General features: G+C 41.3%; 1 protein-coding gene across 2 annotated transcripts in view; it reads left to right on the top strand.

Moving 5' to 3' along the window:
• The window catches only part of PRSS56 (serine protease 56), a 51,442-nt gene that overhangs the window by 17,875 nt on the left and 19,072 nt on the right, over positions 1–14,495 (top strand). For both annotated transcript variants that reach the window (XM_075864109.1, XM_075864108.1), the window contains exons 10-14: positions 732–920; positions 4,912–5,073; positions 7,500–7,599; positions 8,996–9,161; positions 14,323–14,440. In XM_075864109.1, coding sequence (XP_075720224.1) covers positions 732–920; positions 4,912–5,073; positions 7,500–7,599; positions 8,996–9,161; positions 14,323–14,440 — 735 coding nt within the window. The remainder of the gene's footprint in view (positions 1–731; positions 921–4,911; positions 5,074–7,499; positions 7,600–8,995; positions 9,162–14,322; positions 14,441–14,495) is intronic.

Here is a 14,495-nt window from a genome sequence, read left to right as displayed (position 1 = left end):
CGTCAGTCCAGCTGATCTGACGGCATCAGCTTTAACGGCAAGATACAGCTTCTATGTATACAGATTACTTAGAAGCTGTATCTTAAAAAGTTACAAACATTTTTTTAATTAAAGTGAATTTCAAATTGCTTTAAATCACCTAGACCATTGTTTTATTTAAAAAAATAAAAATAAAGTTCAAAGGTTTACATAGTCAAGATTCTTTTACCCACATAAATAAGTAAAACTTCACAAAGACAGTGACAAGGTGATATAAAATTATAATTATTTTTAATAACTTTAATAACAGTGATGCATTCATTTGCACACATTTACTAAGACTGGGGGACAGTTTGAGTGATTTGTGCCAAATTTATTAAAAGGCGCACATTATTAATAAATTTGGCACATTTTGAACTCTCTGACAGACAGAAGATCAAATCTATACCTGCTGATTGAGCTAAAACTTGCACCTTTTTTTACTTTGTTTGCTTAATAAATGTGACCTGTCTACCACTATCTCCTTGGAGTCCATGCTTCTCTTCTTGTCACTGTCCAGATTTGGTGAGTGATAATAAAAGTTGAAAATCTTACAAAAAATTTGTTCACCGTTTGTGACTTTTTGGCACAGTTTACGCCATAACTTAGTAAATAACTGCTTAGTAAATGTTGGTCATTGTTGAATCTCTAAAATACATACACCATAAATGCATCCTGAATACCTTCAGTAAGAAATCTTTTTTCTTTTGCAGAATCCACATCAAGTCGAGAGCCTTCATGCTTTGAGCTGGGAGCAATGACAGATACACAGCAAAATAACCCAAAGTCAGAAATCAGCCCCTTGTGTTCCTTTTACAAGCAGTCCTGTCCTGCTCCGCTCAGCGCTGGGGCCTGTACACGTTTAGCAGTGGAGAAGTGCAGGCAGAAACAGAGAAGATGCGGTGAGTCCTCATACAAGTTCATCCCATTATCTGACCTGTTAACAACAGTAATTTCCTACTAGTTTAAGTTCCATTGCAGTAAATTATCATTCAATTCATCACTTCATAATCTATAAACAATTTTATGTCTAAAAGAGATTTAAAGAAAACCGTTACTTATTGTATCCGGTTCTTATTATTAAGGGGGTCGTCTGCTTTGGACAGTTCCTTTTTATTAGATGAGTCCCATAATGATATGATATTCTGGTCACAGGTTGTCCAGCTGCTTGGACCCCCAGAAATCAGCTGTAATCTGTGGGAGAATCTGGCAGCAAGTATGCAACTCCCTGCATCACCACCACAGAGAAAATAGAGCAATACACAGTGTGCATCAATATCAATGGGCTGTCAGTGTAATACATGGCCATGCTGGGTCCTCCAGAGCAAGAGATGCTCTTTGTAGCTACTCAGGGGTGGACATTGGTGCAACCTCTGCAAGTGCATAGGGGCCCAGTAGGTAAGGGGGCTCACTGCTATCTTTTAAGCAACTAGCAGCTTCCCATTATTTCAGGCCGGATTCACACGAGCGTGTGCGTTTTTGCGCACGCAAAAAACGCGGCGTGTTGCATGCGCAAAAGGCACTTAACCGCTCCCTGTGTCAGCCCCGTATGATGCGCGGCTGCATGATTTTCGCGCAGCCGCCATCATTATGACACTCCGTTTGGATGTTTGTAAACAGAAAAGCACGTGGTGCTTTTCTGTTTTCATTCATAGTTTTACAGCTGTTGCCCACGGAAGTGCTTCCGTGTGGTGCGCGTGATTTTCACGCACCCATTGACTTCAATGGGTGCGTGATGCGCGAAATACGCACAAAGAACGGACATGTCGTGAGTTTTTCGCAGCGGACCCACGCTGCGTAAAAATCACGCAACTGTCTGCACGGCCCCATAGACTAATATAGGTCCGTGCGACGCGCGTGAAAATCACGCGCATTGCACGGACGTATATCCCGTTCGTCTAAATAAGCCCTAAGGCTCACAATTACTGGTGGATTGTTAGAGAAAAATAAGAGGGGATGCTCTATGACGAGCTATTAAAAAGACAGGGGCCCATATAATGTGCTTTCATAGGGGCCCTCTGCGGTCTGTGTCAGATCCTGTAGCCACTCACTGCTCTGGCTAATAGATGAGGGTCCAGAGCAGGAGACTCCCCCTATAAACACTAAATTCCCTTAGCCGGGTTCCCACGTAGCATAAACGGTGTGGAATTTCCGCAACAGAATTGTGCGCGGAAATACCACAGCATTTCCAGTAGCAGCCGAGTGGATGAGATTTAGAAAGTCTCATGCCCACGCTGCATAAAAAAAATTTTTTGCTGCGTTGTTGTTTATTTTCTGTTGCGGATTCGCAATGGGGATGCAAAACCATTCCAAGCCAAGCCAAGCCAAGCCAAGTGCTTGCGACTTTTGCAGTGTAATTGCAGCGATTCCGCCGCAAAAATTGCAACTTCGAAAAAAAAAAATCATACTTACCCAGAACGCCCTCCTTCTTCTGCAGTCCGGCCTCCTGTGATGACGTTTCATCCAATGTGACCGCTGCAGCCAATCACAGGCTGCAGCATCACATGGCCTGCAATGTCATCGTAGGAGACCGGACTATGCGCAGAGAAGAGGGACGGGGTAAGTATCAACGTTATTTGTTGTTTTTCAAGTGCTGTTTTCCGCAGCGGAAATTCAGTCTGAAAAACCGCACCACAATGTGGTATGATTTTTCAGATGGAATGTACTGTGGGTTCCAGGTCGGATATGCTGCACAGTTTTTACGCAGCGTATCCGACCTGTGGGAACCCATTCTAATACAGTATGTGGAAATGGGTTTTCTAAACTAGACAACTCCTTTAACCCCTTGGCGACATGTCCCGTAACTGTACGTGACAATTTCTAAGTGGAAGCAGAGTGAGCTCACAAGCCGAGCACCGCCATACTAAACGGGGGTCGGCTGTATGTTACAGCTGACACCCCACTGCAATGGGTGGATTTGAAGATCAATTGTTTCTGCCGATTTAACATTTGAGATGCCACATGTACCCCAAAATGGTACCAATAAAAACTACAGCTCGTACCGAAAAAAATATGCCCTCACACCGTAAATCTACAGAAAAATAAAAAGGTTATGGCTCTCGGATTATGGCAACAAAAAACAATATAAATTTGGTATCTCCATAATTGTATCGACCTGTAGAATAAACTTCCAGTTTCCCAGTACATTATATGGCACACTAAATAATAAAAAAAGACAAATTGTCCCACAAAAAATAAGCCCTCATATGGCTATGTCAACAGAAAAAGAACAAAGTTATGGCTTTGGAAGGCGGAGAGGAAAAAACTAAAATAAAAATCCGGAAACAGCTGCGTCTCCAAGGGGTTAATATATGTTGATTATAGTCATAGGGTCGGCATTAGGCTTATCCGTAAAAAGTGTTTTTCCCCCGATATAGTAAAAAAGTTTTCCAAGCAATCTCAGATCACTAGATATATAGATTGATAACTGAACCTTTATAGCTTACAGTGTCTGCCCCAGTCCTGGTCATATCCAGCATGTATTGTTTTTGCCAATAATCTGTGTTTCTATGGTAATAAATCATTTTTTTTAATTTATTTTTTTAAAGCGAGAGAAATCCGTTTCAGCACATGAAAACTTCATTGGACATGCTTAAAAATGTGCCATATGATGTATTCTTCTACCTTAGCACATAACGTTTGAGAATTTCCTATACAGGGCAATTTCAGGTGTTGCAATAACGCATTTTGTATTTAATAACTGAATGTATAGTATTTATCTATGGACAATACATTCTGATAAAGTAGTTATAAAATTGAGGTAAATCGTATCTATGCCTAGACAACGCACCTTGATTGATGGACACTAATTATAATTATTTCTATCACATAGTCTTCTAATTACAGTTATTTTCCAGTATTTCAACCAATTTAACCAGCAAATTTTTATTGTTCAGAAACCCTCATTTGTGGTTGCTCACGATCGATCAGGGATACATTGTTATTATAACATATACAATACTGTTTTTAGCTAGCTTGAGGATATTACAAAATTGCCTTTGTTTGCTATGTCCAAATTAAAAAATATATAAATTTCTACAAGACCTAGGAGTATAACTAAGGCCGAATTCAGACGAACGTAGAGTACGTCCGTGTGACGGCCATAAAAACAATGGCCGTCACACAGACGCATGTATTTCAATGGAGCCGTTCACACGGCCGTTGTTTCAACGGAACGTGTGAAGGGTCCGTTAAGGAGTAGAACATGTCCTATTTTGTTCTGTTTTCACGGATCCCTCCATTGACAAGTCTATGGGGATCCTTGAAAACAGAACCCGCACGGGGGCACCTCGGTCGTGATAAACGTCACGTTTTTTTACGTCCGAGTATCCCCATGTTCATGTGAATCTAGCCTAAGAGAAAACTATAAAATGGAAAATCACATAATTATTGTTTTCTCAGACACCTAGAGTCCTGTAACAAGCCGAGGCTAACAGGTTTTCTATATATATTTCCAAATATTTTCTGCAATGCTTACTTGTCCTATGGGATACTCATGGTGCTTTCATTCTGCCGTGTTTGGCCTATATTATTCCTTGAGGTTAATTGTCACTTTATAGAACATTTACACCTGTAATATATGTGCGTAAGATTCCGTAGTCAGCAGAGTTACAAGCTATTATAAATAATTGAAGATAGCCGAGTTACAAGACATCAACTAAAAATATAGTGCTAATATAGGCTATAAATATTAATTTCATGACCGTATAAAAAGGGCTCAGTTCCTACTTAGGACAGCTGTTGGAGCTGACAGTTTCCCTGGGCTGAAATAAACGCAATCATTGGGTGAGTTAGTATCTGAGAAATGTAATGTGTTGGCTCTTTGTTTAATATCTGGCAATTTGCTTGTACCACATGAATGTTAATTGTAATTATTGTTTGGAAATATTGCAGAGCTGCGCTCCTATCTCCAGATCCTACTAAATCTGCTGCGCAGGGCAGAGGAGTTCTTGCGTAACAACATGGATTTATCCTTCTTCACTCAGACAATCCCACAGTTCATGGAAGATGTGTACGGTGATATATTTCCCCACAGAACCCAAAGAGATCTTACAGGTATCTCAGCAGACAATCTAGGATAATATTATCAAAAAGGTTATTCACTGGTTCTAAACATTTGGTAGAGCTGCAACCCGTCTATTGGTGGCGCTGTGATTTTAATGTACCCATAACTATGGCATAACATTGATTGCATTTAGCAACTTTGGTTTAACCAAAGTTAAAGGATAATATATTGCCAAATAGAACATGAGCACTTCTGCCAAATCGTTTGGCCGTAAAGAGAACCTATCAGTGACTTTATGCTGCCATGCTGATTTCAGTGGTCTGTCGCTCATGTCTAAAAGTTTAGTGGTTTATGATAACATTGTGAATGTTTAAGTGCAATGTAAGCGCTGTGAGGAAGTAGTCTGGCGTATTCATGAGCTGCCGCTCCTCCGCCCACCCGCCGATTGCTGTGCGTAGGGAGAAAGCTCTCAATCAGCGGCGGCAGGACAGGGTGAGCAGCAGCTCATGAATATGCCGGACTTCTTCCTCTCAGCACTCTTATCCTGGTGCAACATTTAAAATTTAAGTTGAAACTTTATTTCATTAAAACCTATTCGAGAGTTACGAAATAAAAAATGTGATGTAAACTCAGGCCGTTCTTCAACTCCCCCAAAGGGTCAGTTCACACAGTGTATAATTACTGCGGTTTTTCCACAACGGAATTTGTTGCAGAAAATCCGCAAATACAGTAGCAGAAAGGGGATGAGATAAAACAAATCTCATCCACACGCTGCGTATATACTGAGCGGAAAAAAACGCTCTGAAATTGACAAGCGGTGCAATATTTTATTTGCGTAAACTCTGCTTATTTTTTTGCGGGGTTTTCCCCATTGGATTCAATGGGGAGGTAAAACCTGCAACAAATATCAGTTGTTGTGTTTTTTGTGGCTGGTTCGCAGCGAATCTTATACTTACCCAGGAGTCTGCGTTTCTTCCTCCAGGGGGGATGCCTTGTGGGATGACGTTGTGATCGCTGCAGCCAATCACAGGCTGTAGCGGCAGTCACATGGAATGAAACATCATGCCAGGAGGCCGCCTTGGATGACGTCAGAGGGCCGGCCTCTAGGGATGACGCTTTATCCCATGTGACCGCCGCTGCAACCAATCACAGGGACGTCATCCCAGGAGGCCAGCCTGCTAACAGGCTGGCTAAGTGCTGCAGTTTTTCGCAGCGGAATTCACTTGCGGCGCAAAGGGCGTATATATGCTGCTTGCTTTTACGCAGCGTATCCGCCCCGTGTGAACTCAGCCTTATTGTTCTGATGCGGGTCACAATTTTGAAATTACGTTTTGCACAGTTTAAAAACCACAGCGGCCAGAGCTTTACTAAAATGTCATCTGCACAGGGTTTTAAGGGTTTTATTCTGGTTTTGAAGTCAATGTGGCTTGCATGTAAAAACTTATAAAAATATCAATGGTTATTTTTACATGCAATATCGCAGTTGCGGTTTTTACGATAAACATGAAAACCGAAAATGGATATTACAATATCATTTATTTGGACAAAACATCACATAGGTTTAAAGAATATAATGATATAGTCCAAATATGTATACAAAAGAGGTGAACATCCTAATAAGTGACGCCCTGAAGAACATAGCAGAGAAAATAGTATTTTATTTCTGTTCAGACACATAAACCCAACAAGGATTCATAATACCAAAACAAATATAACGCAAAAATAAATTCATAAACACCACAATAGAAAATTATAATTATTTCATAATAGTATACTGTAAGATGAATTCCTACCATGCGTATAAACCATATAAGTATCGATAATTCATACATTAAATAAATAAGATCAATATCAATTAATAATCAATGATAATCCTTCAATCCATAGCAAAATAATCCTGAACGTTTTATAAACCAGCACCTATTTTTAGCAAAAAAAAACGGCAATTTAAACCGGATTTGCACGGCCATGTTCGGTACGTGATATACGGTCCATATGTCGGCCGTATTTCCCGAAACGACCACAGTTCAGGGAGCCTGGCTCCTAGCATCATAATTATCTATGATGGTAGGAGTCCCTGCCTCCCTGCAGGAATACTGTCCCCTACTGAAAACATGATTACTGTACAGGACAGTATCCCCGCAGGGAGTTAGTGACTCCTAGCTTAATAGATAATTATGATGCTAGAAAATACAGCTACCTGAACTGTGTTCAGTCCGGGACATACGGCCGACATACAATCCATATATCATGGACCGAACACGGCCATGTGAATCCGGCCTTAAAGTGGTCTTTTCCAAAATGAGACAAAGTAGACTATAAAATCTGCTACTATCATTTTTTTTTACATTTTATTCTTTCTTATAATTTTTGTTCTGTAATAATCTTTTTATCTGAAAGTGCATTAACAGTTATTTTTATCTCTGATGTGAAAAGAAACAGGCCCTTTAATGTGTTCTTGTATTTTTTGAAAAAGAGCAGAATCCAGTTATGGAAGAAATGGATAAAGAACACATGGAAATCAACTCAGATAAACTTAATGGAACAGACATAAAAATTGGATATGACATCCACAGGTAAGGCCTCAATCATATCGCTGAAGGCACTACGTTTATCTTGTACGTCCGAAAAGCTCCCTACGTACAAGATAAACGTGTCCATAGGGCTCCGTTATCCCGACTGAGACCAAAACAGTGTCCTTTTGGCCTCCGTTGGGCTTGTATACGTAGTTATACCTTTTTTTTTAAAGAAAGAAATAGCATAGTAGACTACACTATTCCATCCTAAGGGATACCGCAGAAAAAACTTATACCACACGGCAAACGTTTTTTACCATAGGAGCCTATGGGTGAAAGATGCCAATGTATGGCATCTGCCACAGGTATACGTTAAACGTATACCTCAGGGATCTCCCGACATCACTGTCCATATATGAGGAGCTTCCACAGCGTTCGAGTCCCTGGGCAGTGACTTCAGGAGTTCCCTATCGCCGGATTCCCCTGCTGATGCTCTGCCCGTGGACTCCGGCACTCCTCCTGACGTCACTGTCCATAAATGGACAGTGACTTCAGGAGTTTTGCCAGGACCGGTCCCCAGGCAACATTTCCCACTGTATGTCATACAGTGGGATATATTTGGGCATTTTGTCAGAGGTATGCGTCGGGGGGTCTTCCCGACATATACCTCCGACGGAAGCCCCTAACACGATGTGAATGGTGCCTAACATGTATATGAGTACTTGACGACACAGAAAGTTAATCGAATGATGCAATGATATATATTAAAAGGCCCAATCTACTCTATCCTTCGAGATAGATAGATGATAGATAGATAGATAGATAGATAGATAGATAGATAGATAGATAGATAGATAGATAGATAGATAGATAGATAGATAGATAGATAGATAGATAGATATGAGATAGATAGATAGATAGATAGATAGATAGATAGATAGATAGATAGATAGATAGATAGATAGATAGATAGATAGATAGATAGATAGTTAGATAGATGATAGATAGATAGATAGATAGATAGATAGATAGATAGATAGATAGATAGATAGATAGATAGATAGATAGATAGATAGATAGATAGATAGATAAGATAGATAAGATAGATAGATAGATAGATAGATAGATAGATAGATAGATAGATAGATAGATAGATAGATAGATAGATAGATAGATAGATAGATAGATAGATAGATAGATAGATAGATAGATATATAGATAGATAGATATAGATAAGACAGATAGATTAGATAGATAGATAGATAGATAGATAGATAGATAGATAGATAGATAGATAGATAGATAGATAGATAGATAGATAGATAGATAGATAGATAGATAGATAGATAGATATATAGATAGATAGATATAGATAAGACAGATAGATTAGATAGATTGGTCAAGAACCATGACTGTTCATTTAACATACTAATATAATATATGACTTTCCACCCAGAGAACTGAACATATCATTCGAAGCACTGTTTCAAGACCTTGGGCCCAGACTAGATGATTGGACTTCACTTCTTCATTATATGGTCAGTCCAGACTCTACAAACTTACTGCAGAAAAAACAAGCAGGAAAAGAGATCAGCGGTGTTGAAGAGCAGCTTTTTCTGGAGGTACCATTATAATAGTAATAATAATACTCTTCACTTTCTATGTCTATGGTTTATATCCTGACTGCCCCTCTCCCACCTAGTTATGACAGGTGTTTACAGCATTATAGTCCCGTGCAGTTTAAATAATGAAAAATGTGTGTGTTTCATTGGAACATCATTTCAGATAGTTTAAGAAAGTGTTTTTTTATCTATCGTATATTTACTATGAAAACAAATACTAAGGCTGGGTTCAAACTGAGTTTTTTTGCAGGTGGAAAATCTGCCTCAAAATTCCGTTTGGAAGTTTGAGGCAGATTTTCCTCTGCCTGTACGCCGATTTTCGCTGCGTTTTTCACCTGCGGTCATTGAGTGCCGCAGGCATAAAACACCACAAAATACGCTTTCTCTGCCTCCTATTGATGTCAATGGGAGGTCAGAGGAGTAACCACGTGAAGATAGGGCATTACCGTTTACCATTTACCGTTCGCGGTAGAAAACCGCCTCCGCCTCCCATTGAAATCAATGGAAGGCATTTTCGGCTGTTTTTTGGCCAGTTATGTGAACATACCCTAAGGGTAAATCTGTTTCAATATTATAAAAAAACTAATAATAATATAGATATTTAAGTTGCATCTCCACCTATGAACATCATTTTAGCGTTTATGAATAGATATAAGCTACAGTACGTAAAAATATTTACTAAGGAATCCCTTAATGAACATGTAAAGCCACTATTTCATACAGTATATTGTGCATTACCTGAACACAGGTACTAAGGCTGGGTTCACACGACCTATTTTTACGTCTCGAATTACGTCTGAAAAAACGGCTCCAATACGTCGGCAAACATCTGCCCATTACTTTCAATGGGTCTTACGATGTACTGTGCCGACAACCTGTCATTTTACGCGTCGCTGTCAAAAGACGGCGCGTAAAATTACTGCCCCGTCAAAAGAAGTGCAGGACACTTCTTAGGACGTAATTGGAGCCGTTTTTCATTGACTCCAATGAAGAACAGCTCCAAATTACATCCGTAAGAGACGCCCCGCAAAACGCGAGTACATGCAATTACGTCTGAAATTCAGGAGCTGTTTTCTCCTAAAAACAGCTCTGTAATTTCAGACGTAATTTCAGTTATAATGTGCACATACCCTTATTCTCCTTGCAGAGATCTAGCTGGTAGGAAGTCTTAGGGTATGTTCACACGGCTTATTTACGGACGTAATTCGGGCGTTTTAACGCCTTAAATTACGTCCGAAAATGCGCCTCGATAGTGTTGGCAAACATCTGCCCATTGAAAGCAATGGGCTGACGTTTGTCTGTTCACACGAGGCGTATATTTACGAGTCGCTGTCAAAAGACGGCACGTAAATAGACGCCCGCGCCAAAGAAGTGTCATGTCACTTCTTCAGACGTAAATGGAGCCGTTTTCCATGGACTCCATGGAAAACCAGCTCCAGTTACGTCCGTAATGGACGCGGCGTTCAAGCGCCTGCACATGCCGTTATGGCTGAAATGACGGGGCTGTTTTCTCCTGGAAACAGCCCCGTAATTTAGGCCGTTACGGACGCTGCCGTGTGAACATACCCTTAGGGTATGTGCACACGAGAACTGTCTTTTACGTCTGAAAAGACAGACTGTTTTCAGGAGAAAACAGCTGCATTGTTTCAGACGTAAATGCTGCTCCTCGTATTATGCGAGACGTCTTTGATGCCCGTAATCTTGAGCTGCTCTTCATTGAATGCAATGAAGAACGGCTCAAATTACGTTGCAAAGAAGTGTCCTGCACTTCTTTGCCGAGGCAGTCATTTTACGCGTCGTCGTTTGACAGCTGTCAAACGACAACGCGTAAATGACAGGTCGTCGTCACAGTACGTCGGCAAACCCATTCAAATGAATGGGCAGATGTTTGCCGACATATTGGAGCCCTATTTTCAGACGTAAAACAAGGCATAATACGCCTCTTTTACGTCTGAAAATAGGTCGTGTGAACCCAGCCTTAAGGGCATTGCTCCTGCCTCCTTGGGAAAAAGTATGCAAGATAGCTCTCCTCCAGCAGGAACAAAACTGTCTCTCTAGTGCCACCTATTGGTGACTACCCTGTAAAGTTAATGTCAGACCCTTTATAGAGCCTGGAAACATGACAAGTTAATTAACCTGAGTCACCCGAGAATGCCCCAATACACAAATGAGGACCGGCGAGCAGCCAGTCAGCAACCGCACGCCTGTTCCTACCCCTTTATTCAGAAGCCAGTGGATGAGGGATATGTGGGATCACTCAGCTGTGGTTATGATTAGCTCCCAAGCTGATAGCTAAAAACTGTAGTTAGCTTGACGCTGGCTAAACTGTGGTACTGAGTCTAAGGCCTTGTTCACACTGAGTTTTTTTACCGTGTTTTTTAGTAGTGATTTTCGCCCACGGCCATTGAAGCTAATACAAAGACCGAGGGCAAAAAAACGCTACAACAAATGTTTAGAAATGAGCGCCACAGGTTTCCGCGTCAAAAGCCTCAGTGTGAACTGACCCTTAGGAATTACTGGTTTTCACCCTTTAACCTCCGTTTGGAGTTGTGGACATTGCTGCAGGGAATCCCCATGTCACAGTTCTCAGAGTAGTCGCCAAATGGCAGTTAAAGCAGGAAGAGCAAGCAGGTGCAAATGTGAACCCGAAAGTAGTCGTTCCCAGGTATCAGTCCAGAGAGCAACAAAACCAAAGTATTAGGCAGAAGCAAGGTCAGTCACAAGCCAATGGTCAAATATGAGAAGAACAACTTCAGGTGCAGATAACGGAAGGCAGGAGAATGGTCAAACGCTCCAAGGTTCAGTAACCAATAGCAACAATAAAAATAAGGACAATCCAAGAGGCGTATTTAAACAAGCCAGGTCATAACGTAAACTTCACAATAGGCTATCACACAGGAACCAGCTTAAATACACTAAGAACTGGAACTGAAGCCAGAACTCAGAGGATTCAAATGGAGCACCTGGCACTTTGATTGGCCTACCAGCCTGCTCTCTGAGTGGCCCGGCTGCTGGGCCCCCTGATTAGTCAAATGGCTGTGCATCTCAAACTAGTGGAGTGGCCGTGCGCTCTGCGTCCTTTCAGATCGGCGGTGGCTGGTAGAGGAGGGTGGCGCTAGAATGAGGGCAGGTGGGTTTATTTTAGCTGCAGATAGTTCTCAATTATATTTGTATTTTGGGGATGCAGAGACTATTGAGGAAAGTGACTACAGAGTTAGGAGGCAAATTTTGCAATAAGAAAGTGTGAAATATCACAATAGACAAGCATAAAAGGTTCTATAAGGCTGAGTTCACACGTCGCGGATTTGACGCAGATTTTCAGCGCAGATTTTACATTTTGCAATGCAAAAGGGTGAGACCTGTGTCAAAACCGCAACAAAATCTGCGGCAAATCCGCAACGTGTGAACTCAGCCTAGGGGCAAAGCCCCACGTGGCGGAATTACTCTGGAATTCCGCTGCGGACACTCCGCAGCGTTAATCCGCAGCGGACCCATTTCTCCATTGCCTTCCACTTCTTTTTAGTAGGCTTCGTTTAGATGAGGTGGAAAATTCCGCTGCGGAGCATAGGCTGCGGTGCGGAATTTGGTGTCCGCAGCATACAATGGATGTTGTGGACTGGTTGCGGACTCATTGCGGAAGTTCTCCATTGACTTCAATGGAGATTATAAATTCCGCAATGAAGTCCGCAGATGTCATGTACATGTTATGTGTGCTGCGGAGCGTATTGGTTTTTTAACAAGACATTTCTTCATTCTGGCTGGACCTATGTATTTCTAGTTCTACAGCCAGACTGAGGAAGTCAATGGGACTCCCGTAATTACGGGTGACTACGTGTGTGTGCACCCATAATTACGGGTGACTACGTGTGTGCACCCGTAATTATGGGAGCGTTGCATGGACTGCCGCGTCATCCAGGGAGGTCGGGCTGGATGCCGAAAGAGGGACGTGTCACGAAGACAACGGCCGGTAAGTATGAAATTCTTTTACTTTCACTAGGGAAAGTGCTGTCCCTTCTCTCTATCCTGCACTGATAGAGAGAAGGGAAGTACTTTCACCTCAATACGCAACGGCCAGTCCGCATCAATTTACTGCACATTTTGGGCAGATCCGCCACAGAATCTGCAACGCAGATTCTGTGCGGCATTGATGCGGACAGTTGCGGAAGAAAACCGCCACGTGGGGCCATGCCCTTAAGGTTTTCTGAAATTACCAATAGTAAACAAAGATAATGCAAAGCTATTTAGGTCTCTGTTTTTGACCTTGGGATGAATTGAAATTTAGCCATTTTGGTGTCACAAACGAGGAAGCTTTTCCATTTTTTATTGTTACTTATATGTATATCAGTTACATGTTATCACTTGTTGTTTTTGATTATATGTACTCTCTTTTAGGGTATGTTCACACACACCAATATAAACGGCTGAAAATTAATGAGCTGTTTTCAATGGAAAACAGCCTCTGATTTTCAGCCGTTGTTTAAGAAGAAAACATTTTTTGAGGCGTTTTTTGAGCCGTTTTTGGAGCTGTTTTTCAATTGACACTATGAAAAACAGCTCCAAAAATGGCTCAAGAAGTGACATGCTCCTTCTTCTTACGCGGCGTCTTTTTACGCGCCGTTTTTTTAAAACAGTGGAGTAAAAAAAAACACCCTCTCTGAACAAAATGCCTTTTGAAATCAATGGGAAGCTGTTTGTTGGTGTTTCAGTAGTGTTTCTCCTGGTGTATTTCGAGGCGTTTACACTCCAAAATACGCCTGAAAACACTACATGTGAACATACCCTAAGGCATAGGCTTCTCTGGCACTAGTCTGGTCATGTAACTCGGTAAAACAAAGCATATTCAATAGCAAATTGAGCACATCCATACATTCACGTCCATGTATTGAGCCACATCATTGGTGGCATATATAGGAGAATGTAAGCATATCCTGAATGAATGGAGACAATATCTTGACTTCTACTGACCATGATAAGTACGTAGCTGTAAAAGTTAAACCTAGGGTCAAAGCTTGTCTTGTAGAGTGTACAGTCCTCCTCAGCACTTTGAAACATTTTATTCCTCCCTAGTGTACTTTATGGGCACAAATCACTTAACAATTCTAGTCTTTGATAAAATGGCACATAAAGTCTAATCTACACTGATGCTTTCTCGACATTCCAGAAGAATGATGATGCAGTGGAAGAACTAAAAGAAAAAGGACGACAGGTCATTCAAAACCTAAAGTCACAGCTCATAAGTAACAGAATCCTCATAGATGACCCTTTGCTTCTAGACCAAGGTATGACTTTGCCGCATAGGGTCCCAAAAGCATCGCTCTGCAGTATTCAGATTGC

Source organism: Rhinoderma darwinii, chromosome 4, assembly GCF_050947455.1.
Source record: "Rhinoderma darwinii isolate aRhiDar2 chromosome 4, aRhiDar2.hap1, whole genome shotgun sequence".
NCBI lineage: Eukaryota > Metazoa > Chordata > Amphibia > Anura > Rhinodermatidae > Rhinoderma > Rhinoderma darwinii.
The sequence above is the reverse complement of the archived record's forward strand: the minus strand, read 5'-3'. Positions and strand labels throughout refer to the sequence as shown.